Below are 24,708 nucleotides of genomic sequence, written 5' to 3'. Positions count from 1 at the left end.
AGTAATAGTTGGTAACAAACATATAGCATTAGTCACTAAGTTTCTAGTGTCTGGGCATCTTTATAAGATTGATTCTGCATAAATTAGAAACAGTGATTATAAGGTTGTAAAGTGACTCACAGTGCCTGAAATAGTATTTGGAGCAGGTTGAGAAGGAGGGACTATCATCGGTAGTGGAGGTTGACAGATTGCAGCGTAAACACCCCTCATATATTCAAACATCTATAGCCGATCTGCCTCCATCCTCTATCGCTCTACCTCCGCCCTCTATCGCTCTACCTCCATCTTCACCTCTAGCTCCTCCTGGCGTCTTGTTTCTTATTCTAACTGAGCCTACAATATTTCATCCCAATGTTACAATGCAATGCAAAAGTATGTAAAAATCAATGAACGATGAATAAAATAGAATTAACCTGGAGTGTGTTCATCTGGAATTGTGTAGAGTCCGGCTATGAGCGTATCACCGGGCTGGAACAGGTGCTCCGTGCTTGAATCTGGGAGAGAGTGGGAGTACTGGCCGTGTTGATTGTGCCGTCGCCAATCCTAAACCAGCCATGCTTCTTGCCTTCTCCCTCCCTCATGACCACTTCTCCATCAAGGTCATGGGTGCTCGGATCATACTCTAGGCCATATACCGCCCTTGCCATCGATGTGTATCCATCAAAGTGGCTGTGGATGGACTCGTTGTTGCACACCAAGGGTGGGTCCTCTGGGTTGTAGGCGACATCAGCCATTGCCTTGCCCTTGTGGGCCAAAGCATATGCCATGAACTAGGAGAAAGGCTCGCCACCATGTGCCACCGACTGCAAAAAAAAGCAATATGATTAGAAATTATGCAAAATTGAATGTTAGAATAAAGAAATGAATTCGTGTACCCATCTAGCCGTGTATTCTGAGAGGTTGAGGTTGCCTTGATGGTGTGGTGCACCCAGTATCAGCAAACGTCGCTCCCGGCAAGCGTTGTGATTCTCCTCCCACGTGGGGTCGCACCACCTGTCCACCATCTGGGTCTAGCACTATAGATCGTAGGCACACCACCACAGAGGCACCTACGTCCTCAAGTATATGACATATAAGAAGATGAAATTAAGCGTAATTAATCTCAGAAAAATAAGTATTAATGTTCTATATTTACCTTCAGGTATTGTTCTAGGGTCAGCCTCATGGTTCTTACCGCACTTTTAGAGAGCCTCACTCTAAGAATTTTTGCGTGGTATTGGATCATGGCCTGGATGCGCACCTCATAGTGTATGTCCTTGATGAGTTTCTTGGCGGCTTTGTCAGCCATAGCATCTGCCTTGGCCTCGTATCTCTCCTCGCATCTAAAGAAATCCTACATATAGACGTGATGTATCTAGTCATTATTTCAAGAATGTCCAATCAATGCAATGTATTGAGCAATGTAGTGCGAGAAAGACTTACCCAAAGCTCGGCCTTGACATGCTGCGCCTTGTCGGCAAATACCCTACCATCCCGATCAGGGGCATCGGGGACGGTGGCATAGTGGGCCCACATGTAGGCTGGCTCAATAGTTCCATCGAACTGCACCAGGCTAGGGAACTTTTCCTTGATCAAAAGACTAAGGATGTCGTTCACATGGCGTGCGTGATCACCCCCACTGACCTTTCTCCAACCCCTGCCTAAGTGATTAAGATAAATTATTAGTTTCTATTGTAATTTTGAACATATCAAACAAAAAATTAGTGATAACATCTAAAGTTACTTGTCTCCATCGGGTTGAATCAGCGGGCATCTCTCAAGAGGTATCGGTCGCCTCGGGAGGGTCGAGGGACCTCACAACCACACACACAATGAAGTAGAGGAAGAGGTACCCCTATCTCCTCCTCCATCCCTACCTCATCCTCCACCCCTACCTCCTCCTCCTCCACCCCTGCCTTCTCCTCCACCTGTACCTCCTCCTCCACCTATACCTCCTCCTCAGAGGATGAGTGAGTGGAAGGTAACTCAGATGGCGATGAAGGTACAAGCGACGGTGGCCTCGTCTTGCCTCCACCCTTCCCTCGACCCCTGGGTCTACCCAAGGTCTCTTCCTAGACCCCTTAGCTGCATCGGGCCCTTTACACGTTGCTATCGCTTTTGAGTAAAGTGATGTTATCCTCTTCTACCGCCCACCATTGTTTAATCACCTACAATTAAAAAGAGTAAACCAATTAGCATAGATAATACATCAAAATAGATGCAAAATAAACAAAACATACTTAGAAAATAACATGGTATGATAAATAATAAATCAATTAGCATGGATCATACATGTATTAGAAATAATCATCATGATTGGGATTAGCTGGATCATAAGTCTCATCATCACTATCACACATGTCGATATAATCATCCCTGTGCTTCGAAGGAGGAATGTCATCATCACCGTCATTACTTAGATGTAATCGTTGAAATAATTCTAAGTCCTTCACATTCTGAACCTCGTCTCCAGCATCCTATCAGCACCACTTTCATTGTCTACTTCCATACCCTGAGCTTCAGTTAAGTCTATCTCAAAACTCCCTTCGAGCCCATCTTCTTGAAAGAACTCTTTGTCATATGTGTTGGGGTCTATGTTGTAATCTTGATTGCTTGGGACAGGTAGTTTACCGTGTGGCGATACCTTGCACACAACATCCCAACCCTTAAGACGGTCTATAGTTTGGCATGGGTATGAGAGATAATAAACCTGCATGGCCTGTTGAGCCACAATGTAGATATTGTCTCTCACATGATCGAATTCACCATGGTAGATCCACCGGGTATAGTCTGCCGTGAATCCATTCTTGCAAAGATGTTTACCCATGACCACATTTGTTTATCGATGCGTGTTTGAACAAATGTTGTAGGGACACCAAGTGGCACACGCTCCTTTAGCCCTTGCAAATGCTAGTTCCAAGGAAGCATTGGTCTTCTCAATCCATTCATCAGTGAACGAACCCTGACTAGAGCGGCCCGTGTACATCCACTCATGGTCATCTATCCTCTAACATATCAGCAAGTAATATAAAAATCAATTGCATCTACATTTCCCTATGTGGTGGTCTAATAGGTGAAGATATGTCCTAATCCCACCCAAGGATGTGTAGATGGGTTTAGTTTCCATGCTCTACTTCTATCCGAGACAGAATTTCGGTAGCACCTCCCCACTATTCTCTAAATATACATCCTAGCAGGGAGATTGTGTATCCAAAGAATAACATGCAGATGCTGCTGAAACTCTATCTTGAATCAGAGTAGAGCATGGAAACTAACCCCATCTACACATACTTGGGCTATACAAAAAACATGGATAATTCAAAACAGATACGGTTATAGATATACAAAGATCTGCATATTTCCAACCGTGTCTCTTTCGAACGGGAGACGCCTAGCTAGGTTACGTGATATACAAACATCATACAGAAAGAGGGGTGTAGGATGCCTCACCTTGTTGTCCTACAAAGTGGCGAGTCGAGGACGGTGGGGAATGATCTTTGCAATAGCCTCTCCTGCAACAAAGGAACATAATAGTGTCAATTGTAAATTTCGGTAGCAACTCCCCTGCACGGTGAGGTAACCAAAACCCACAACAAACCAATGGCACAATGGCCGACAACGATATACACACCAAACCAACAGCACGATGGCTGACAACCACATACATCAAGGCAGGCAGAGATAAATGTCACACCGCTATAGTTGACAACATTGTATTCCACTAGCATACCATGCCAAGGTGTGGAGTAGAAGCTCTACCATCCATGCGACCATGTATGATGCATTCCATTTCCATTCCACAGACCACAGCAACACAAGAAAGGTAGGCACACACAAACTAGCATGGCAAGGCATTTAACCTGGTTTTTACACATTTTTACATAGCAATCAGTGTTGAAATCCTCTAAGGTCGACAGAAATACATGAATCTAGGCAATAAAAATTCTTGGCATATACCTTTGAACTACAACTTCGATAGTGTGGCATGGGCACAGAAGCCAGCGGTGGGGGCTGGGGGCCTAGCGCGGGGCGTGGGGCGTGGGGCGTCGAGTGCGGGAGGCCGAGCACCGGGGGCGGGGACCGAGCGTCGGAGCTTGCATCGTCAGCATGTGGGGGCCAGGGGCCGAGCGCAGGGCGCCAGGGGCCGATGGTGGGCGTGCCCTGCGGTGGGCATCGGGTGCGGGAGGCTGAGCGTCGGGGGCTAGGGGCGGCATGGGAGGCCAGGCGGCAGGCGTAGGGCCGGTGGCAGGGCCGGCAATGGGCATGGGCGTAGGGCCGGTGTCATGGGCTGGTGTGGGCGCGGTTGTGTGTGTGAGTGTGTGCGCGTGTGTGCGGCCGGGTGCGGGACTAGGGTGATTACGAGGGAGGTTTGCCAAGTGCCCACGATCTAGCACTCGACAAACCCTCATTTTATTTTTTTTTCATTTTCAAAATGTAAACTACTGCACGTGTGTGGGGCCTGTAAAGCTGTTTGTCGAGTGTCCTAGTTTTGACACTCGGCAAACTACAGGTTTGCCGAGTGCTAGATTGCGGGCAATCGGCAAACCCATTTTTTCTAATTTCTAAATCCTAAACTACTACGTGTGTGTGGGGCCCGTAAAGCTGTGTTGCCGAGTGTCCCAGGTCTGACACTCGGCAAACCCTAGGTTTACCGAGTGCTAGATCACGGACACTCGGGAAACCCGTTTTGTTTTTTTCCCATTTCCAAATCTTAAACTACTACACGTGTGTGGGGCCCGGGGAAGAGGGTTGCCTAGTGTTCCAGGTCTGACACTCGGCAAACCCCATGTTTGTCGAGTGCCATATCAGGGACACTCGGCAAACTTCGCAAACTTATTTTTTCATTTTCCTTCTTTTCCATAACGTGTTTTCCTCAATTTGTTCTAATATACTTTAAAAATACCATCTCAAATTCGCTGAACAATATATATATCATTTTTCTAGGAATATTATTCCATTATTTCATGTAGTTATAGCTCAAATTCAATTTCTATCAATTAAAATTATATAATTACACTTAATAAATTAAAATTATCAAATGGATCTAAAAAATTACCAAAATTACACATGAATCAATATATGTTCTCTATTGCCTATACAAAAAGTTTTGAAGTTGAACCCCAATTTGACCGTCACTTTGACTCCAAATCTTAACGAATCGTTCTCAACGCTACGATTCTTCTTCTGAGATACTTCGGTTTATAAACATCGTACATGACATATTATGCGAAACCTTCTCAATTTTTTACCACGGCCTCCACATATGATATCATGAGATCTTAACAAATCTTATGATTTTTAGACTTCGTTTCTTTTTTTTAGAATTTAAAAATCATTCGGCCACACGTTCGTGGTCGTGTTTCCTGAACAAGATGTTCGAAATTTCTTTTTATTTCCTGGGTAAGGCCTCACACCAGACTCAATAACATGAATATCATTTTTATACTCATTTTATTCTATTATTTGAATCACTTGCAGTTCAAATTTGACATATACCAAAAAATTCCTTGAAATGCAATTAATTAATTAAATATAGCAAACAGATCCAGAAATATACCAAATCTTAACATGGGATACCACATGTTGTATGTGGACAGTAGAAAACATTTCAAGCTCAGAAGAGAAAAAAAATTATCATTTCATGCAGTTATAGCTCAAATTCAATTTATATCAATTAAAATTCTATAATTGCACTTAATAAATTAAAATTGTCAAACGGATCCAAAAAATTACTAAAATTACACATGAATCAATCTATGTTATCTATTATCTATACAAAAAGTTTTAAAGTCAAACCCTAATTCGACCATCACTTTGACTCCAAATCTAACCGAATCATTTTCAACGCTACGATTCTTCTTCTGAGACACTTCGGTTTGTAAACATCGTACGTGATAGATTGTGTAAAACATTCTCAATTTTTTACCACGGCCTCCACGTATGATATAATGAGAACTTGACAAATATCATGATTTTCAGACTTTGTTTACTTTTTTTAGAATTTAAAAATCATTCGAACACACGTTCATGGTAGTGTTTTCTGAACAAGATGTTCAAAATTTCTTTTCATTTCCTGGGTAAGGCCTCACACCGGACTCAATAACATGAATATCATTTTTATACTCATTTTATTCTATTATTTGAATCACTTGCAGTTCAAATTTGACTTATACCAAAAAATTCCTTGAAATACAATAAATTAATTAAATATAGCAAACAAATATAGAAATATACCAAATTTTAACATGGAGTACCACATATTGTATATGGACAGTAGAAAACGTTTCAAGGTCAGAAGAGAAAAAAACTTATTATTTCATGCAGTTATAGCTCAAATTCAATTTATATCAATTAAAATTCTATAATTGCACTTAATAAATCAAAATTATCAAACGCATCCAAAAAAATTACCTAAATTACACATGAATCCATCTATGTTCTCTATTACCTATACAAAAAGGTTTGAAGTCGAACCCCAATTCGACCGTCACTTTGACTCCAAATCTTATCGAATCCTTCTAAATGCTACGATTTTTCTTCTGAGATACTTCGGTTTGTAAACATCGTACGTGGCAGATTATGCAAAACCTTCTCAATATTTTACCATGGCCTCCACGTATGATATCACGAGATCTTGACAAATCTCATGATTTTCAGACTTTGTTTGTTTTTTTTTAGAATTTAAAAACCATTCGGACACACATTCATGGTCGTGTTTCCTGAACAAGATGTTTGAAATTTATTTTTATTTCATGGGTAAGGCCTCACACCGGACTCAATAATATGAATATCATTTTTATGCTCATTTTATTCTATTATTTGAATCACTTGCAGTTCAAATTTGACTTATACCAAAAAATTCCTTGAAATGCAATAAATTAATTAAATATAGCAAACAGATCCAGAAATATACCAAATCTTAACATGGAGTACCACATGTTGTACGTGGACAGTAAAAAAAGTTTCAAGGTCAGAAGAGAAAAAAAACTTATTTATTTGTCGAGTGCCAAAAAAACACTCGACAAAATTATTTCTTTACCGAGTGCTAAAGAAAAACACATTGCAAACTTACTTCTTTGCTTAGTGACACTAACGGACACTCGGCAAACTCCTAACGGCCGGCACACTAACTGACGGATGTCCACGTGGCGGTTTTTTACCGAGTATCTCTGTTTTGCCGAGTGTTTTTTCCTAGTTTGCCGAGTGGTCTTTTTCAGCACTCGGTAAAGATATTGGTTTGTCGAGTGCAATTAGTTTGCTGAGTGTGGTTTCTGAAACACTCGGCAAACAGTTTTTTTGCTGAGTGACCGATGGAATGCACTCGGCAAATCTTTTGGCACTCGGCAAATCTGTTGTTTCCGGTAGTGATGCATTATATTCCCACCAACGTAGCCAGATCAGCAAATCAAAAAAATTAAAAAAAACACATGCAATCATGCAAGTGTTAATGCATATATGATCAAGCACTCCAGCAAAGGTAGATCTTATACTGCTAATGCGTATGCATTCTTTCCTTTGATTACCGAGTTTTTTTTTTAGTTAATCAGCTAGCGAGGCACTTTAAAAAATCCGTGGAGTCAATCGTTTACATGTGGATTCCACATTCATCAAGTAGAGAGAGAGTGTGTCTCTCACACAGATCATCGTAGTAAACACGAAACACGTGATGATCAAGTGGCTCGGTTGGTTGGGCATGCATGTGCTTTGGATCCAAGTCACGGACCGCCCTTCCGATGCGCAGGCGCATACAATATATGCAGCTCCCAAAGAGGGAGAGGTCTGAGGTATCTCACTCTACGTCTGCAATCTGCTGTTGATTTGTGGGTGACTTGTGACTTTGTGAGTCTTCTTCTCACCGTATTTGACCTGCAGGAGTCGTTCAAGGCTATTAGGGTCACCACCTTTACCTCCTAGATTGCCGCGATCGACCTAATTTCCTCCTCCAAGAATAGAATCTGAATCATGCATGGAGCTGCTAGCTGTAGCAGCGTAAAGCGTGTAGTTTTCTGACTTCTCAATCTTTCAGAACGCTTTATGATTCTTTAAACAGAAAGTTGCAGAGAGATTGGTACGGTGCTTCCTGCAGGCAAGGCCTTGTTTAGATTGGGGTTAGGAATCGGTATTTGGTACTGTAGCACTTTCGTTTGTATTTGACAATTATTATCCAATCATGGCCTAACTAGGCTCAAAAGATTCGTCTCGTAATTTACAATCAAACTGTGTAATTAGTTATTTTTTTATCTACATTTAATACTCCATGCATGTGTCCAAAGATTTGATGTGACGGAGAGAGAGTGAAAAAACTTGCAATCTAAACAAGGCCCAACTTCCATTTTATGGCCAACTGACACACGGCAGCTGGTGCCAGTGCCAGTAGTATATGATGAGCTGAAGTATGTGTGCGCTCGATCTTGCGGCGAAACTGAATTCATCAGTGTCTTCATACTCCTCAAATGCATGCATTGACCGCATGCATGAATGTCACAGGTTGCATGCGTAGAAGATGGAAGCAGCATGTTCTCGTTGTTGCGAATTGAAGTGATATTCATATATTCATACATATTTACCACCGGCCTGCTACTAGCTAGCTAGCTACCGTCGCTCCCATTTGGAGCTTCCTCATATGTTAGCTATAGCCTACATTACAAGTTGTTCTCCTGCATAGTACTATATATCCTATAGGTGAGCTACCTTAATCTGATTTGACCCGCGATATGTGTTCTGCTATAAAAGTTATCTGGACTTGAAGCAACCAGACATCCAGTTGGTGTGGACTGTGGCCATACAAGCCATACAAGCCGGAGCTGCGCATACATTCTCATGTGCTGGATCTGCTCATGATGATACATTGATGCCTGCCTCTGATCTACTGAAGGTAAACAAAGTCTCAAAGAGACTGCATTGGAGCTCAAGCAACAGTGCCCATGTGCCGCGGAGTCGCCAAGTCAAATAGGCACCGACCCAACAAGGAACTAATCTCACCCATCAACGTGGAGTACAACAAAAGAATTGAAATGGGCTGGACCGGACAGGTATTCGTCTTCATGTTAAGGCCCTCTTTGATCACTGGATACGAAACATATAGGGATAGGAAAAACATAGGAAATGACGTGCTAGGTTTCTCCACTCACATAGGGTTCAAAAACACAGAAAAGTAAAACAACTGTTCTTTTGGCAGCACCACAGGAGAAACAAAGGACTTGTCCTGGACATGTTTGAGAAGCTCTTGCTAGCCGTTGCATTTAAATCAGACACTAGCCGTTACATGGAGTTACAAATACATGCGAGTTATAAATACATCCAGCAGCACACAAACTTCATACGTCTCATTTGCATCTTGAAGAGACTAAGTAGCTCATCTCCACATCTGCTCAGTCACAAAAACACCACAAGAAAGCCTTCTGTCATATACAGCTAGCTCCTCTCCAAATCTGGTCGGTCACAAAGCATGACAAGAGATCTGACTGGCACAGACACTTCGTTTGGTAAGTCACAAATCTCATAACTGAACTTCAATTTCTGTAAATATATATGAACTTTTATTTATGTACTGATGGACGAGTCGTTTCCTTTTTTGCTCTCTACTATATATGAGGTGGACATCTGTAAAGCGAACCTGCAACATATTTGAGTATCCCTAGTTGGGTTTCCATTGTGTTAGTCATGGATCCAAACTATCGACGACGATCACAAAATGAAGATTAGTTCATGTTGTTTGTTCTCCCTACCATAGAAGATTCATCACACCCATCATCTAGTAAGAATCCCATACATACATCAAAACTGTCAGGAGCTGAGCGTGTTCATGAAATCTTAACAGGCCACGAGAGCCTAAGTAAAAGGAACTTCCGAATGGAAGTTGGTGTTTTCCAAGCTTTGGTCAATAAGTTGCGTGAGAAGCAACTACTTGCTGATTCAAGGGCCATCTCAATAGAAGAGAAGGTTGCTATATCCTTATATGCACTAGTGAAAAATGCAAGTAACGAGACCTTGCAATATGAGTTTCAGCACAGTGGAGAAACAATAAGTTGCCATTTTGGAGCAGTGCTTGATGCAATTACACAGCTTACATGTGTATATATATGCCCACCTTCCCTACACCCGCACCAGATTTTGCGAAGACCAAAATTCCACCCCTTCTTTCAGGTATGAACAAATGCACAATTTGATTTTTAAATTTCAGAAGGTCACACAAACTACTTAAAGATAATATACTATATGATGGGACTCACATACCAATGATACTTCCGCTGGATCGGCAAGAACCATATCGGAATAGAAAGCAAACACTATCTCAGAATGTTATGCTAGCATGTGACTTCGATCTAAAATTTGTACATGTACATGCCGGCTGGGAGGGATCAGCTTCAGATGCAAGAGTTCTACAAGATGCACTTAACCATGGCTTTGAAGTGCCTCCTGGTAATTTTTTTCTAGTAGATGCAGGTTATGCAAACACCACACAATTTCTTGCGCCATATTGTGGAACAAGATATCATCAACAGGAACAAGGAAGAGCTAATCAAAAGCCTCGGGATTACAAAGAATTGTTCAATCTTCGACATGCACAGCTAAGGAACCATATTGAGAGGGCAATTGGCATATTAAAAATGAGGTTTCCTATTCTGAGAATTGGTGCACACTAGCCGGTTAATAAGCAAGTGGACATATCAGTTGCTTGTTGTGTTCTACACAACTTCATACGCCTACACAACGGAGATATGTTGTGGCCAAGTAACTCCAATGTTGAAATTGATGCAAACCAGATTGTTGACGTGCCAAATGGAGATCTGAACTATAATGGTGATATTCAAGCATTCAATAACTCTAGACAAGCTGGGAATCAAAAGCGAGATGACATAGCAAGAAGGATGTGGGATCATTACATAACACAAAGGACTTAGTAACATTGTATTTACTGATATAAAAGTCAGGATCATTGCAGCCCTTGTACTCCTAATTAGCAACTTAATATATTCTACTTGCTCCTACCAAAAGAGTGTAACTAGCTACAACCAAGTTTACCACCTACTGACCTAGGTTAGAAGGCAATCAAAAGCATTTGCCACCTGGTTAACAAAAGCTCTCAGTCTAATGCAAAAGTACATCCTGGCATCTATCTAATCCTGAAACAAATCCTGAAGGTTTGTTTGTGCACGCCCAATTTCGTTTTTAATCCAAGCCAATCGTAATGCATCAGTAGAAAATGATAAGAATACTTCCCTGTTCTCCTTGCATTTGAAGATGTCGGCTGCCACCAATATTTCTCCCATTCCTAGACCGTGCAATCAAGAGTGACAAGATTTTTTTTTTAAACATGTGTGTACCCGAGACCATGCATGGGCCGTCCTAGGCAGGAGTCAGGCAGCCTGAAAGAGGCCCAAGTCTGTTCAAAGCGCCCGCTCTTATTTTTGTCAGGTGAGGTGAGGGAGCAGGAACAGAGCCCACGAGAGAAAAAGACTCAAAGACTCTTGTCTCATACTAATAAATCAGTAGATCAATCAATCAAAGATTTTTTTCTAGATAAAGGGAGTTTATTTCATTAAGCAAACAAACGATGTTTTCAACAGCTGAGCAGATACAAACAAAGGCTGCGACTTGTGCTCAGTTATCCGTATTGAATGGTTTAGACTTCCGTTGCATTAAATAACTAGTGACCTTTTCCTTCTCATCCCTTCATTAAAAGTAGAACAAAATTTTGAGTTTTGACCTGACCTCTTACTCCCTCAGATTACAATATCCTGTGCAAGGAATATATCAAATTAATCTCCCTCCTAGTCAGAGAATAGCACGAAAGAGCAGCCAAACTGCAGACTTCTTCATATTAATTCTCAGTTGCTGTGTTCAGGACTTTAAATGTAGAACACTTATTTCGATTATTAGAATGATGAAAGCATGCACAATAAACAAATTGTTGGGAAAACGGCTCTGAAGAGTAATGCTGCACAATGATGGTCGGCATCCATGGCCTGCTCCGCTGTTGGTGTGAGTGGGTTAGTGCAAGCCCACTATTGCAGGATCTAGGCAGCACATATATATACTGGTCAATTAACATCAAGGTGTGCAGCCAAATAAAAACCCTGAGCCTGAATTCCAGCCGGATCAATAATACAATAAAACTCAGAGGACAGCATATATACTGCATCTTCCAGGCACAGCTAGCATGGTCCTTTTGTTTAATGGATTTAATGGATACATAAAAGGACAGACATGGGGCTGTCAGCGTCATATCGTGATCTCCACGACCATGAAAACAGTACTAGTAAACAACTAAGCTCGCATCACTTTTTTTTGTTGCGTTGTATTATCTCCCAGACCCAGCGGTACTATCCTATAAGTAGGCTAGCCATGCACCATTTCCCTGTCACCATACTGATCTGTCGAGAAATCCCAAAGACAAACCAAGCTAAGATCGGTATGGCCTCAGCAGCGCGCAATGGTGCGGCGGCGGCGGCGCTCATGGTGGCCGTCTCCATCCTGGCACTGGCCAGCGGCGGCAGCGCCCAGCTGCAGTACGGGTTCTACAAGGGCAAGTGCAACGGCACCGACGTGGAGGCGGTGGTGCAGAGCATCGTCAGGGCCCGCTTCGCGCGCGAGAACCCCATCGTCGCCTACCTCCTCCGCATGCAGTTCCACGAGTGCGCCGTCAATGTACGTGTACAAGCTATAGCAAATCCACTGTCCACGCGTGTGTTGCGCTGGTTTGTTAATAACGTGATGACACGGCACGGTGCCACGGTTACTATATAATTCGCATGCAGGGCTGTGACGGCGGTCTGCTGATCGACGGCCCCGGCACCGAGAAGACGGCGCCGCCGAACCTTAGCGTCAAGGGCTACGACGTCATCGCGGCCATCAAGGCGGAGCTGGAGCGGAGGTGCCCCGGCGTCGTGTCCTGCTCTGACATCCAGATCCTCGCCACCAGGGACGCCGTCACGCTGGCCGGCGGGGCCGCGTACGCGGTGCGCACGGGGCGGAGGGACCGCCGGCGGTCACTGGCCTCCGACGTCAAGCTCCCGTCGCCTGAGTTCACCGCGGCGCAGACGGTCGCGTACTTCGGCGGGCTGGGGCTGAGCGCGTTCGACACGGCGCTGCTGCTGGGCGCGCACACCGTGGGCGCCACGCGCTGCAACGCGATCAAGAGCAGCCGGCTGTACAGGTACGGCGGCAGGCCCGGCGCGACGGACCCCGGCATGGACCCGAGCTACGCGATCGTGTACAAGAACCAGGTGTGCCCCAACGTGCCCTCGTCGGACAACAACGTCGTGTTCCTGGACGACCAGTGGAGCGCGCTCAAGGTGGACAACCACTACTACAAGAACCTGCAGAAAAAACGCGGCGTGCTCTCCGTCGATCAGAACCTGTACAAGGACGGGTCCACGAGCTGGATCGTGGACCAGCTCGCCAAAGACAACGGCCTCTTCACTTCGCTCTTCCCCAAGGCCCTCGTCAAGCTCAGCGAGGTCAACGTGCTCACCGGCACGCAGGGGGAGATCCGCAAGGTCTGCAGCAGGTTCAACTGATGATCCGCCATTATATTGACCACCGTACCTCTTGATCTTGTTCGTCATTCTCGCTTACTTTAATTTTCTACGGAAACATGGTTTGATCGTCTGATGTTGCCCTTCTCCTTCCCATTTGCTTCATCAAAATTACTTCATTTCCGCGTTAAGTTTGATTCATTCTTTTTTGTAACATGATGTCGGTTTAATTTGTAATTTTTATTCTCGAATACGCAAAAAACTTACGGATCATTGTATTAAGGAGAAATGTTTGCTGAGAATACAAGGTGGTTCCCTGGAGGTTTAATTTGTAACGACAAACATGATGGGTTATTGTACCCCGTGTATGATAAATCTCAGAAATTCAGGTGAAAACGTTAGCTTTTGAGTACATCCATCGTGGTAGTGACAAGCATTCCGTTTCCCAGTGCTATGACTATGATCACTGATGTGCGAATCATGATTTGTTTGTGCTCAAACTAAGGCGAAATGGACGATTCTCCCCAGCGTGCTACCGACCATCACCTCCGCTCGATTGTTTCGGTAGTTTCGGGTTGTTTGTTTTCTGTAATGGGTTGTTGGGTAAGTTTTCTTCCCACCGCACCAAACTCATCTTGTTACTTCATTTTGATCCATGTATTCCAGTTCAGCCCATATATATCATTTATGTGTTTGAGTTCATGTTCCATTTTTTTATGTTTATCTAGTTAATTATTCTCTTTATTTTTATTTCCTTGGTTATACGGAGTATTTGATATTCTATGATGTGTTCTATACTGTTTCTATAGTAATTTTGAGATGTTTTATGAAGTATTCTCATAGTACTCATATTTATACATGTATTTGCAACATTCATGTAGTAAGTTCAAAAAAAAAGATGGTCAGTGGTGTATGTTTGATTCTTTACGTAAATTCATTGTATGTTTCACGTTGTTTTTTTGTTGTTTAGTATTCATGGAATGTTTTATGGCGTATTTTAAGTTGTTCTCATAGTTCCATATCTTTTTATTATTTTCTTTTATTATGTGGCTTTTTTTTGTTTTCTCTTTCCTTTATATTGTTTTATTTTATTACTTTTGTTTTCTATTTACCTTTCGTTTCTTTCTGTTTCTTTTATTTTGTATTTTCTATTTCAAAGTATCTTTTCTTGATCATGATCTTGGGTGATGTTCACTTCATCTATTTCTTAATATAATATGGCTATTCTCATAGTATTTACGAGATGTATCCTATATTATCACGATGGTATTCAAGAAATGTATACATAAGATCTAGATTTATAGCAAAAGCTATGTACTAAAAAAAATCAGAACGACTTATAATTGTTGAGAAACCTAGTTGGATTGCACAGATGCAAGAACACAAACTAGAACTGATTGAGGAAATAAACCTTTTATTTCCTGATTTGTTTCGGTACATGAAGATGTATACGCTGACGTTCGAGGATGATGTCTTTCGGCCATCCTCTCTCTCCTTTATAGAGGGGAGAGGATTGAATACTATTCATAATCTTTTTCTAAAATTTTCATGAGCTTTCTCGCCCATTTAATTTGGTCACTATTAGAATCTTCTTTTCATATTTGTTTTTTTATTTGATTTTATTACAGTAACTTAATTAGTTGTTAGTCTAGTCCTCGTTCGCGTTCCACGCGACAGCGCCCGGCGCCCGACCCCCGTCGCCTCGGCATCGATCCGCCGCCGCCGACTGCTCGCCGGCTACCGGAGTGCTGCATCCGACGAATCTATCCGCCCTAACCCCTGCACTCAGCACTCGGCTGTCCGCAGCTCTGCTCGCCAGCTTGGGCGCTCGGCTGCCACTGCTAGCCCTTGGACGTGGAGAGCACGCCGGCGGCACAGCCGCCGCTTCAGGATCCAGGCATGAGAAGAAACGCGCTGCCCCGGATGTCTTGCGCGGTTGCGCCACAGCCCGCAGGCAGCCCGTAGGCCGCAGCACGCGAGCACGGTGCACGGCAGCACCCCTCCGTTCTCCGGCAGTCCAGCCTCCGTTCTCCGGCCGGCCATGGAATAACCGAGGCGGCCAACCTGGACGCCCGCCTCCGTAAAAAAAAGGGTGACGCCACCCAAAATCAATCCTGTAGTAGTGAGCTCCAGTTTGAGGTATTTCTCTCTACTACTACTCCAATTTCCAATTCAACCATTTGCAGTAGTATCTATTAAGTTGGATTGAGAATTGTAGGTAGAATCATCAATCTAAATCTACACATTATTTACAATGAAGAGGACCAAGACCATGGCATCTTATTTCTGTGCATAATCTCGTAATGTAATGTTCTTGACAATTTTAGTGTACTATGATAAGCATGTAGTTCAAGCATCATATCAATTAGAAATTTTTTCTTCACTTTAGCTCTTTCTCTATGTGTGACATATGGGGTAAAATATTCCTTCATTTTAGCTATTTTCTATCTGTGACGTACTCCGTATAAGGTAGTTTTTGCTACTTGGAAGTGGCCCTAGTTTTGAACAATTCTTGGGTCCGCCATGGGCCCTATATTTATGCATCGTATATACAGTTCGCTGCATCGAACAGCCACATCGTTCACACTAGGACATTTTTTGTTCGTCCTCTAGAATATTCTTTCCTCTTCACGAATGTTTTTTCCTTCTTATAAAACAAATAGTTGTTCCTAGTCCTAGTAGGACAATTTTGTTCCATAAAAGGTTTTAGTTGGTAGAAAATATCCTACCATGTAAAATGTTTAATTATTGTTTAGATGCTTACTAAGTAACGTATAGGTAAAGCACAGTGGTCCTAGACCTACCTACACTTCATAGCTGTGGGTGGTTCCGCGGTTCCACGGACGCATCTCTCAGTCTCACTCATCGATCATCTGTTGGAAATAATCCTGTGTGTCTAGGTTCATACCTGTAGGGAGATCTATGTTAGCACTATTTTCAGAATAGTTCGCTACTTCGCTCCTATGAGATTGTTATTTTCTGAATTGCATGGCAAAATTTGTAGTTGTGTTACCAAGTTGTGTATTGGATACCGAATTGCATATTGGAGAATTGGCTAGGCATGCTCTGCATTGAAATCCTGTGTTGCGACTTGTGTCCAGTTCTCTCCCCTTTGGCACAATGCTGTGAGGCTCCCGTAGTCCAGAATCAGGGGAGCTAGGCATCTAGGCCATAGGCTTCAAGAAACCATTGTGGGACAGTGAAAGCCGAACAAAAAGCAAACAACTAGATGGAGGCGGTGGTGCGGAAGGTGCAGCAGCGTGTGAGGAAGGCGCAGGAGGAGATGGGCCAGTGGGATGACCTAAACACTCGCCTCCTTTCGTACTTCTCCAATGCCGGCACGGTCATCTCTCGCCTTCAGGTACCTTCTTGGATCATCCTCTCGTGCAGTCCCATGTCCCAACTCGTGACAGCCAGTTTGGCGGCCCAAGGTTTCACAACCATGATGCAGTTTGAGACTGTTCTTTCGTAATTGTTGCGCAGCACTTTTCTGAGATTGCAACAGCAAATTTTGGGGCTTCATAGAATCCTTGGTTATTCTGTTAACTATTGGTGGTCTGCAGTTTTGCTATTTGCATAAGACGGCAAGTTGCTACTTGACTGGCTTGTATCTTTGAGAATTCTATGGAAAATTTATAACTTGCAGTGGCATGTGGTTGTGTTGTACTGTTGTCATTTTAGCTTCTCAACTATGTAGAGGAACCTAAGTTTGATTGCTTGTATCATTTGATAAAGGCCCTTGGAGAGGACAAGAATTATGGTCCCTTGCGTGGTGTGCCCAACATCAGAGAGGAACTCATGGGGAACCAGATGGAGGTTCTGGAGCTCATTTTCGTTAATGCTAGGGAGGTCCTGTAAGCTACTTTACTATTACATTTACAGTTTCCTTCAATTTTGGTGTGAACAGACAAAGGGGAAAATTTTAATTCAAGTTGGTCTGACAACAATGCTGCCAATTATTCAGGGAGAAATTCAATGGCATTGTGAAAGCTTTAAATAAGGCTCTGCGTGATAACAAGCAGATGGTGAGAGGCGGCTCGGCACTCACGGCAAAACAGATGCAGTTACAAGTGGGAATTTTGCCAACGATTGCAGAATGCTTGGATGGATTTCAAACATTATGCGAGATGCACCAGGCAGAGTAAGAATGGAATTATACTTAGACCCCTTCCAGTTGCCCAATTTAATCATTTATAGCTTGCATTTGGCCTTAATATAACTATGCTATTGTTATGCTGGTGCTTCTTGTGTTGTGTTTCCACAAGATCATTGTTCTTGACCTAATTTCTTATGATCCAATCCAACCATATCAATAACTATGACTAAGAAGTTCAGCTCATGTTGGTTTAAAATATTCTCAGTTGATAATAGAGCTGCATCCAACTTCTAACCTTTGTATGCTAATCCTCCAATTCAGACATGATTTATATTCTTCCATTATACTGATATTTTAAGACGCCACAGACATATGTCCTGGCACTACTCTCACAGGAGTCACAACACATGTTCATCTAATCTTAACTCTCCTGCAGGAAAATCTGCCCCCCTTTTATTTTGGTGTGAACTTATTCTGGTTGCCATTTGACAGGTTTACACTAAAATCATCAATTATATCCTTGCTGACATGGAAGAGCAGGCAAGTTCGATGGTTTTGCCATTCAGCTTTTCCTAATGACTCATTGATTTGTCATTTCTGGAATTCATTCTCTGTCGAGATTCTTATAGATGATAGTGATGTTTTTTTCTTAATTTAGTATTTAGAACACATGCAGTTCATACATCTTCGTTGGTGTTTTATTAGCTAGAGCAATCATGGTGATATTTTCATTTGCAGTTCCAGTGACACTGCTGTACTACGTCAACTCTTAGTAGACCAGCCAAACATTCCAAAAGATGAAGGTGCAGAATGAAAAAAAAAAAGAATAAAAAAGCTTGTCTGGTTATACTTTCAATGATTCCATTTTTTCATCTGTCTAATTACATGATTGAGTGTTACAATGTGTTTTCCTTATTTTGCAGTCCAGTCCATATTCGACATTATATTTGCTGACTTTGTTGACCAGCTGGTATTTGATTTGTTGAAGCCTTTCCCCCTATGTTCTGATCAAGCTGCCTGCTCAGGTGATGACTGAGTCAGTCTGAAAATTATATGCTCGATGAACCCAATTGTTGAAGCATTGTGGCCGTGGCAAAGTCTTCATCTGCTTCAGCTGTCAGCATCTTGATTGAAGACCTAGAGGCTGGACCTTCCATTGATGATGTACTGGTTCTGAAGCATAGGAAGTTGCTTCAAAGTAGTTTAGCATATTGCCAATGAGTTGTTATGGTGGCGCGCCCGTGATCTCAGCGAATGCAGCAGTAATCTGGACATGTTGCAGGTACAGAATCGTGTGAAGCAGCTGCTGAAATTCGCATATGAGCACTAACAAAGGAAATCTCTCTGGCTCGCAATCAATCTTATACCACATTCCCTCGGTTTCAGGGATAATCTATTTTTTTCTTCGTTGCATTGGGATTGTAATGCAGCTGTGAGACCCGGCTCATGGACTGAATTTGCGGTTGGGTGGGGGCTACTGTAGCTCTAGCACTGAATTGGGGTTGGGCTGAATTTGAGTTCTGTAGCTGCATAAAACACTGTGCAACCAGAAGTTAGGATCATATCGTGAATTCTGAGTTCGCTGGACTAGCTTAAATAATCAGGCCAAGGACGCATAGTAACTTTTGGTTAACCATTTTGCGCGAAACGAGAACGAAAGCGCAAGCGGGTTGCTACATAGGTGGAGCTCACCCCTAGGCAGAGTGGGCTTGTGTATGACCCCGGTATCCACAAGACAAGATAGGGGCCGCACCCTCAAAGGTGGCACAGCCCACAAGATAAAGGCGTGCATGGCACTGGTCGACGTGCACCGCAAGATATTGTATCCTACCAAATAGGATACTTTCCTACCAAAATTGCCAGCTCTCTTCTTGATGTTTATAGAAAATGCCATTGTGTTGATGATGCTAGGAAGTTGTCGGGTTCATAAACCCGGGGTCCCTCGGGGACCGGCTTCCACGCCAAGACTCGGCCTAGAAAGACGGCCTTTTCTTCTTCTGGACCGGCCCAAGAGTCTGAACTCAACAGACCGGAGCACTCGCTTCAGGCCCTGGCCGCCTTCGGCCCATCTTTCCGATCGGAGCACCTCAGGCTCGTGCCAACTCCGAATGGCCTCTCCGATCGGAGCGCTAGCTTCAGGCCCCAGCCGCCTTCACACGGCCTCCGCTCGGAAAGCCTGACCCGAGGACCGCCTCCGACCTCGACCCCGTGTCTCCGACCAGGGTTCATAGAAAACCTTGTTCATCGCTATTCTCCGACTGGGGACCATCCGACCGGGGACGCCTGCTCGGAAAGAATCAGAAGGCGTGCGAAGAAAGGCAAGGCATGGCTCACAAGTCAACACCACTGTATCAGGGACCATACCCTACGCAAAATAGTGCTCTGCAGCCACCCTGACACAAAGTATTGTAGGGGCCGCTAGAAACTCTCATATGGTAAGCAAAAAAAAAAAACCAAAAAAAAACAAAAAAAACCAAACCCCCACCACCACACACCAACACCCCCACCCCCCCCCCACCCCCCACCCCCCCCCCCCCCCCCGCGTGTCCCTGGACATCGATCGCAGTATGGGATCCATGATTTGCCATACTGGGTGAACATAGCACGACTCCTCACATGCCACTAGGCATCCAAAAGTATTTGCAGGTACCGGCGTCCATCCTTCCTGAAGAAGATAGCTCAACCCCCCATGCGCATCTGACATCCTACAGCGACATCAACAGTATTGGGGGTGTCAACCATTATCCAGTTTTCATCACCGTAGGCAACAAGGCTTAGAAACATCCGTACTCTCTCCCCCTCACCTGTAAAGCCATCCCCTTCATCTATAAAAGGGGATGCGCTCCCTCCAACAAGGGAGATCGACTTCTTCAAGCTCAGACTCACTAGATAGACATCAACACTCCCAACCGTAGGACCACCAAGTTTCGACCGTGACCCTTCCGGTCGAAGCCGACCAAACCTCTTGTATCCCCCCTTCTTCCTCCTTCTCATTTGTACCCCCACTACAGACTTCGAGCACCTAGGCTCAGGAATAAAGTCACCGACCGACCCCCACTAGACGTAGGGCACGTTGCCTGAACCAGTATAAATCTCGTGTCATTGAGTGCTAGGCCACCTCCAATCATAACGTACAGCAAAACTACAAATATTTACTAGTTGGTCACTTTCTGCACCGACAGTTGGCGCTGTCTGTGGGGAAGACGTTGTACGTTCAACACTTTTCTGGTCATCGGATGGCCATTTCTCCGCCACCCCCGCCGTGGCAGGCTCGGGCGATACGATTCGTTTCGGCTCGCTGGAGTTCCCCGCACTCTCGCCCGCGGGGATGCGGGTTCCACCCATCTTCGAGCCATCCTAGGCCTTCCGCTTCGGGAGCCTAGACTTCGTCGCCGACCGGCTCGGCGTACTCCACCTCCGCGAGGAGGCTCGCGACCCAGCATCCGTCGGAGGGACGTCCACCATCGACTCTGGGACGCGTGACTTCGACGGCGCGGCATCTGTGCTTCATTCCGAGCAAACTCTCTGCTCAAACCCCGTGGTGAGTAATATACATGTTGTTATTTACTTATTGTGCTCTATTTTCCGCCAAATACCCGGTGGGTTACCGTTGTCCCCGTCGCAGCCGCCATACGGCCGGTTCCCCTATGGCCTCGCGTCTTCCGCGGACGCATACGCTCGGGGACTCCAAAAGGTGCTGGCGCCGCACCCTCTCACATCTGAGTTCGTGGGGATGGCGAGCTATGCTCCCACCTGTTTCCTCGACATCATGGATGACAACATCAGGAGTGATGGCTCTAGCATCGACGACGTGGCGCCTAGCCACCGTCGGTCCTAGGAGTATGCTACGGCGGACGCCTCGGAACAGCCGCTAGGGGTAACGGAGTCCTTCTGGACCCACGCCCCGCTGGGCCCCCACGCGGGGACCTCCGAGCTCACACATGAGCACGAGGAGGATCTACAATGACAGTGGCCGCATCAGACACCAACTGCACCAACACGCTTGGCACACCACACTGCGCCCCGTGCGCATAGACCGGCGAGCGGCGATCGGGATCACGCCCGTCAGCCCTAGCGCAACGCTCCAGTTTGGGGGACCGACCCCCCACAGTTCGCTCGGGCTAGTCAGAATGTTGCTGCTGTGGCAATGCTCCTACGCGACCTGCCCGAGCCGAACGACCCTCGTGGACGAGCAATCCACCAGAACCTCTGGGCACTGTTGGAGACCACCGCCGTTCAATAAGCGGAGTGCTCTGTATCGCGACACTGACTCACGACCTCGCTCCCTGTCCGGGGAATAGGGACGCAGCAGATGGGCACTACACCCTGTCATCGCCACAACCATCGATTGCGGCACAAGAAGCCACAACCGCACCTCGTCTTGACTTGATGACCACCTCATGCTGACCGCCTATCTATGTGCGGCTTGGGCTAAACCAAGACGCACGTAGTGTCAGTCGGAGTTCTAGCCCTGACAGCCTAGAGCCACGAACCTTTGTCCAACACCCCCAGTAAGCGCCTTTTCTACCGCACTTCAATGGGGGCCGTGACAAAGGTAAGGCCAAGCGCCAGGATCAAGACGAGGGCCCCTCCACACAGAGGGGAAAGAAGAATAGAAAGGATCGCCGTCAACCGACCAACTCCGCATTGGCCACCGTGGTAGATTATGTGGGCACTCAGCCCCAGCAAGACCCTCTGGGCCACTTTCACGAGCTCATGGAGAGCCCGTGCACCAACCACAACTATCCCATCAACTATCTCTACAAGGACTGCCATCTCCTCAAGCGCCTGCTGAGGTAGGCTGGCAGCCTAAAGGAAGAAAAAGGCGAGGAGGCCACGACCGAAGAACAGGCCGCAGCGGGCGAGGATCCAGATGACTGAGGTGATCCGACCAAAAGCCTACCGACTAAAGGACGACGACGACGCTCTCTCCAAGGACCTTGGAACAACTATGTCTTTTCTTCTTTTCCTAAGTTTTGGTCTTACCTTACTTAGCGAACGCTCCTATAAGAGCACCCCGACCCGAACACTTTTCGGCTCGGGGCGCTCGGGGGCTCCACTAGGGGGCTCTACTACCCCTTTGTTGTTGTTTTTACCTTAAGTACTCTTTTGCTTTTGTATGGAGAAATTCCTTCCTACCCTAACAAGGGGGTAGTTCGTTTCTTTGTTTTACCTTACGTAACTTTGCTTTAGAACATTCCGACTGATCGCACCCCGCCTTTTCCTATGGCTACGACCGGTCGAGCCTTGTGGGCCATGCCCCGGGCTCGCAAAGTTGTGACCTACGGAACAAACGGGCAGGTATGAGATAGAAAGAAATTTAAAACAAAATTATGCTAAGGGAAAACTAAGGAACGAAAGGGAACAAGCTTCCCCGAACGGAGCGACTCCATCATAAGAACAAAAACCAATTGTAGTAATTAAAACACACCACGAAACGTCTTACACGGGGGCTTCCCCACGAACTTAAAACTTCCTACATTTACTAACTACTATTATATTTTTACATGCTACTAGGCCGGCTCAGCGACATTCGACGATGGTGCAACCGACGAAGGCATAGGCTGCTCACTTCCCGATGGCACGGCATCCGGCTCGGCCAAAACTGGGGTGACATTCACCTCCGACCCAGGCTCCTCGCCATCCGAGAGCTCTGCGGCATCCTCTCCACGCGCGCTTTTCGCCAGGTCTTCACGACGGACGTCCATCACCCACTCGATGGAGACTTGGTCTGCCACCAACCGCGCGTACGGCAGCAAGCTCTCCCTGATGGACTAGATGTCCGCCATGCTCATGCCTTCAGCGTATCCGCTACATATGGTGGTGAAGTCCAGGTGTAGATGGTGTGTCCCCACCATGGTCAGCACCCCCGACGCCCCGTAGAATAGCCCAGATATGATAAGATCCCAGACCTCCCTCGGGACCTCCGCCAGCTGGATGGTGGGTGCGCTGGTGCTCGGCGCTGACCCAAAGATCTCCGAAACAACGTGCTGGGCAACGTTGTAGATCTGGTCAAGATCCCCCTCAAGAGTAGACACTCCTCATGGGACTTGGCCAGCTCCTCCGTACGTCGGCCAAGCATCGCCTTGGTCGTCTCCAAGTCCCACTCTAGTACCTCCACTTTTCCGCCCAGCTCTGCAAGAAGAGCAACGAGCTCAGAAACAGGCTGAGGGAAAAGCCAACATAACAAAAAACAAAAAGGGGACATACCGATGTGAGAAGCCTCAAGGGTGGAGAGATCCTCCGCTTGCCGAGCCACCTGCTCACGTGGCTAGGCCACCTACTCATGTAGTCGGGCACTCGCGTCCTCTGTCTCCATCACTCGACCCCAGAGCGTGTGCATCTCTCGATCCGCCTCCGATCGGGCCCTTCGCTCCACCTCCAGGGCTTTCTCCGCTGACTCTAGGGTGGCGCACTCCAGATCAAGGGCCGCCAAAGCCTCCTAAAGTGCCACCTCGATGTTCACCAGGGACGCCCGCAACTCCGCCTCAGTCTCCGCCTGGCAGGCCCTTGCCGCCTCGAGCCCTTGCTCGACCACAGTCGCTCGCTCCTCCACACGCTGCCCCTCCACCCGTGCCGTGGCCGCCTCAGCCGCCCGATCCTAGGACTCGTGGCAAGCGGACTCCGCCCGACGCTCGAGCTCGGCCATTCGGGCGTACTCCGACCGGAGGAAGTGGGACTTGCGGGACGACGTCTTCCTTATCTCCTATGAAAGGTAAGCACGCTAAAAACAACCGACAAGGGATTCAAGGGGTAAAAGACAAGTGCCAGAAACTCACCTCCACCGCGAGCTGCATGTCGCCCTCAACCAACTACCGAGCGAACAAAGCCCGCTTTTGGGCGCTTTCAAGCTGCATGGTTAGCTTGGTGAGTTCTGATACTGTGATGTACCCTTGCCCTCCGAAGATGTCCCAGAGCTGACGCTCTCGGGAGTCTCGAAGGATGAACCGCGCGCTCGCTGGGTGCTTAGGGTAGGGCCACTCCAGGTCACCCTCTAGCACTTCGCCGGAGGGCCTAGCCTCCAACCGTGCCACCGCCAAGTCCCATGGTGACATCATCGGCCCGCTAGAGGTCCCAGCCACCGACTGGACCACCACCAAGCTCCGCAACGGCACCAACGGCTCCACCAGGACATCACCAGTGGGTTGCTGC

The 24,708-nt window shown here is 45.9% G+C and overlaps 2 protein-coding genes and 1 pseudogene across 2 annotated transcripts; all 3 read left to right on the top strand.

The window, feature by feature from the left end:
• The first annotated feature begins 1,969 nt into the window (after positions 1-1,969).
• LOC136462532 (uncharacterized) lies at positions 1,970-10,883 on the top strand (annotated as a pseudogene).
• A 1,513-nt stretch (positions 10,884-12,396) lies between these two features.
• LOC136492500 (peroxidase 57-like) lies at positions 12,397-13,502 on the top strand. Its single transcript, XM_066488497.1, has 2 exons — positions 12,397-12,630; positions 12,741-13,502. Exons 1-2 carry the CDS (start codon positions 12,397-12,399, stop codon positions 13,500-13,502), a joined length of 996 nt encoding a protein of 331 aa, XP_066344594.1.
• Positions 13,503-16,615: 3,113 nt separating this feature from the next.
• LOC136462522 (uncharacterized protein At5g43822-like) lies at positions 16,616-18,592 on the top strand. The gene is made up of 6 exons (XM_066461621.1): positions 16,616-16,821; positions 17,196-17,314; positions 17,425-17,601; positions 18,049-18,096; positions 18,295-18,359; positions 18,480-18,592. Exons 1-6 carry the CDS (start codon positions 16,690-16,692, stop codon positions 18,590-18,592), a joined length of 654 nt encoding a protein of 217 aa, XP_066317718.1. The 5' UTR covers positions 16,616-16,689.
• Positions 18,593-24,708: the final 6,116 nt, after the last annotated feature.

The sequence above is a fragment of the Miscanthus floridulus genome, chromosome 1, assembly GCF_019320115.1.
Source record: "Miscanthus floridulus cultivar M001 chromosome 1, ASM1932011v1, whole genome shotgun sequence".
NCBI classification, from domain to species: domain Eukaryota; kingdom Viridiplantae; phylum Streptophyta; class Magnoliopsida; order Poales; family Poaceae; genus Miscanthus; species Miscanthus floridulus.
The sequence above is the reverse complement of the archived record's forward strand: the minus strand, read 5'-3'. Positions and strand labels throughout refer to the sequence as shown.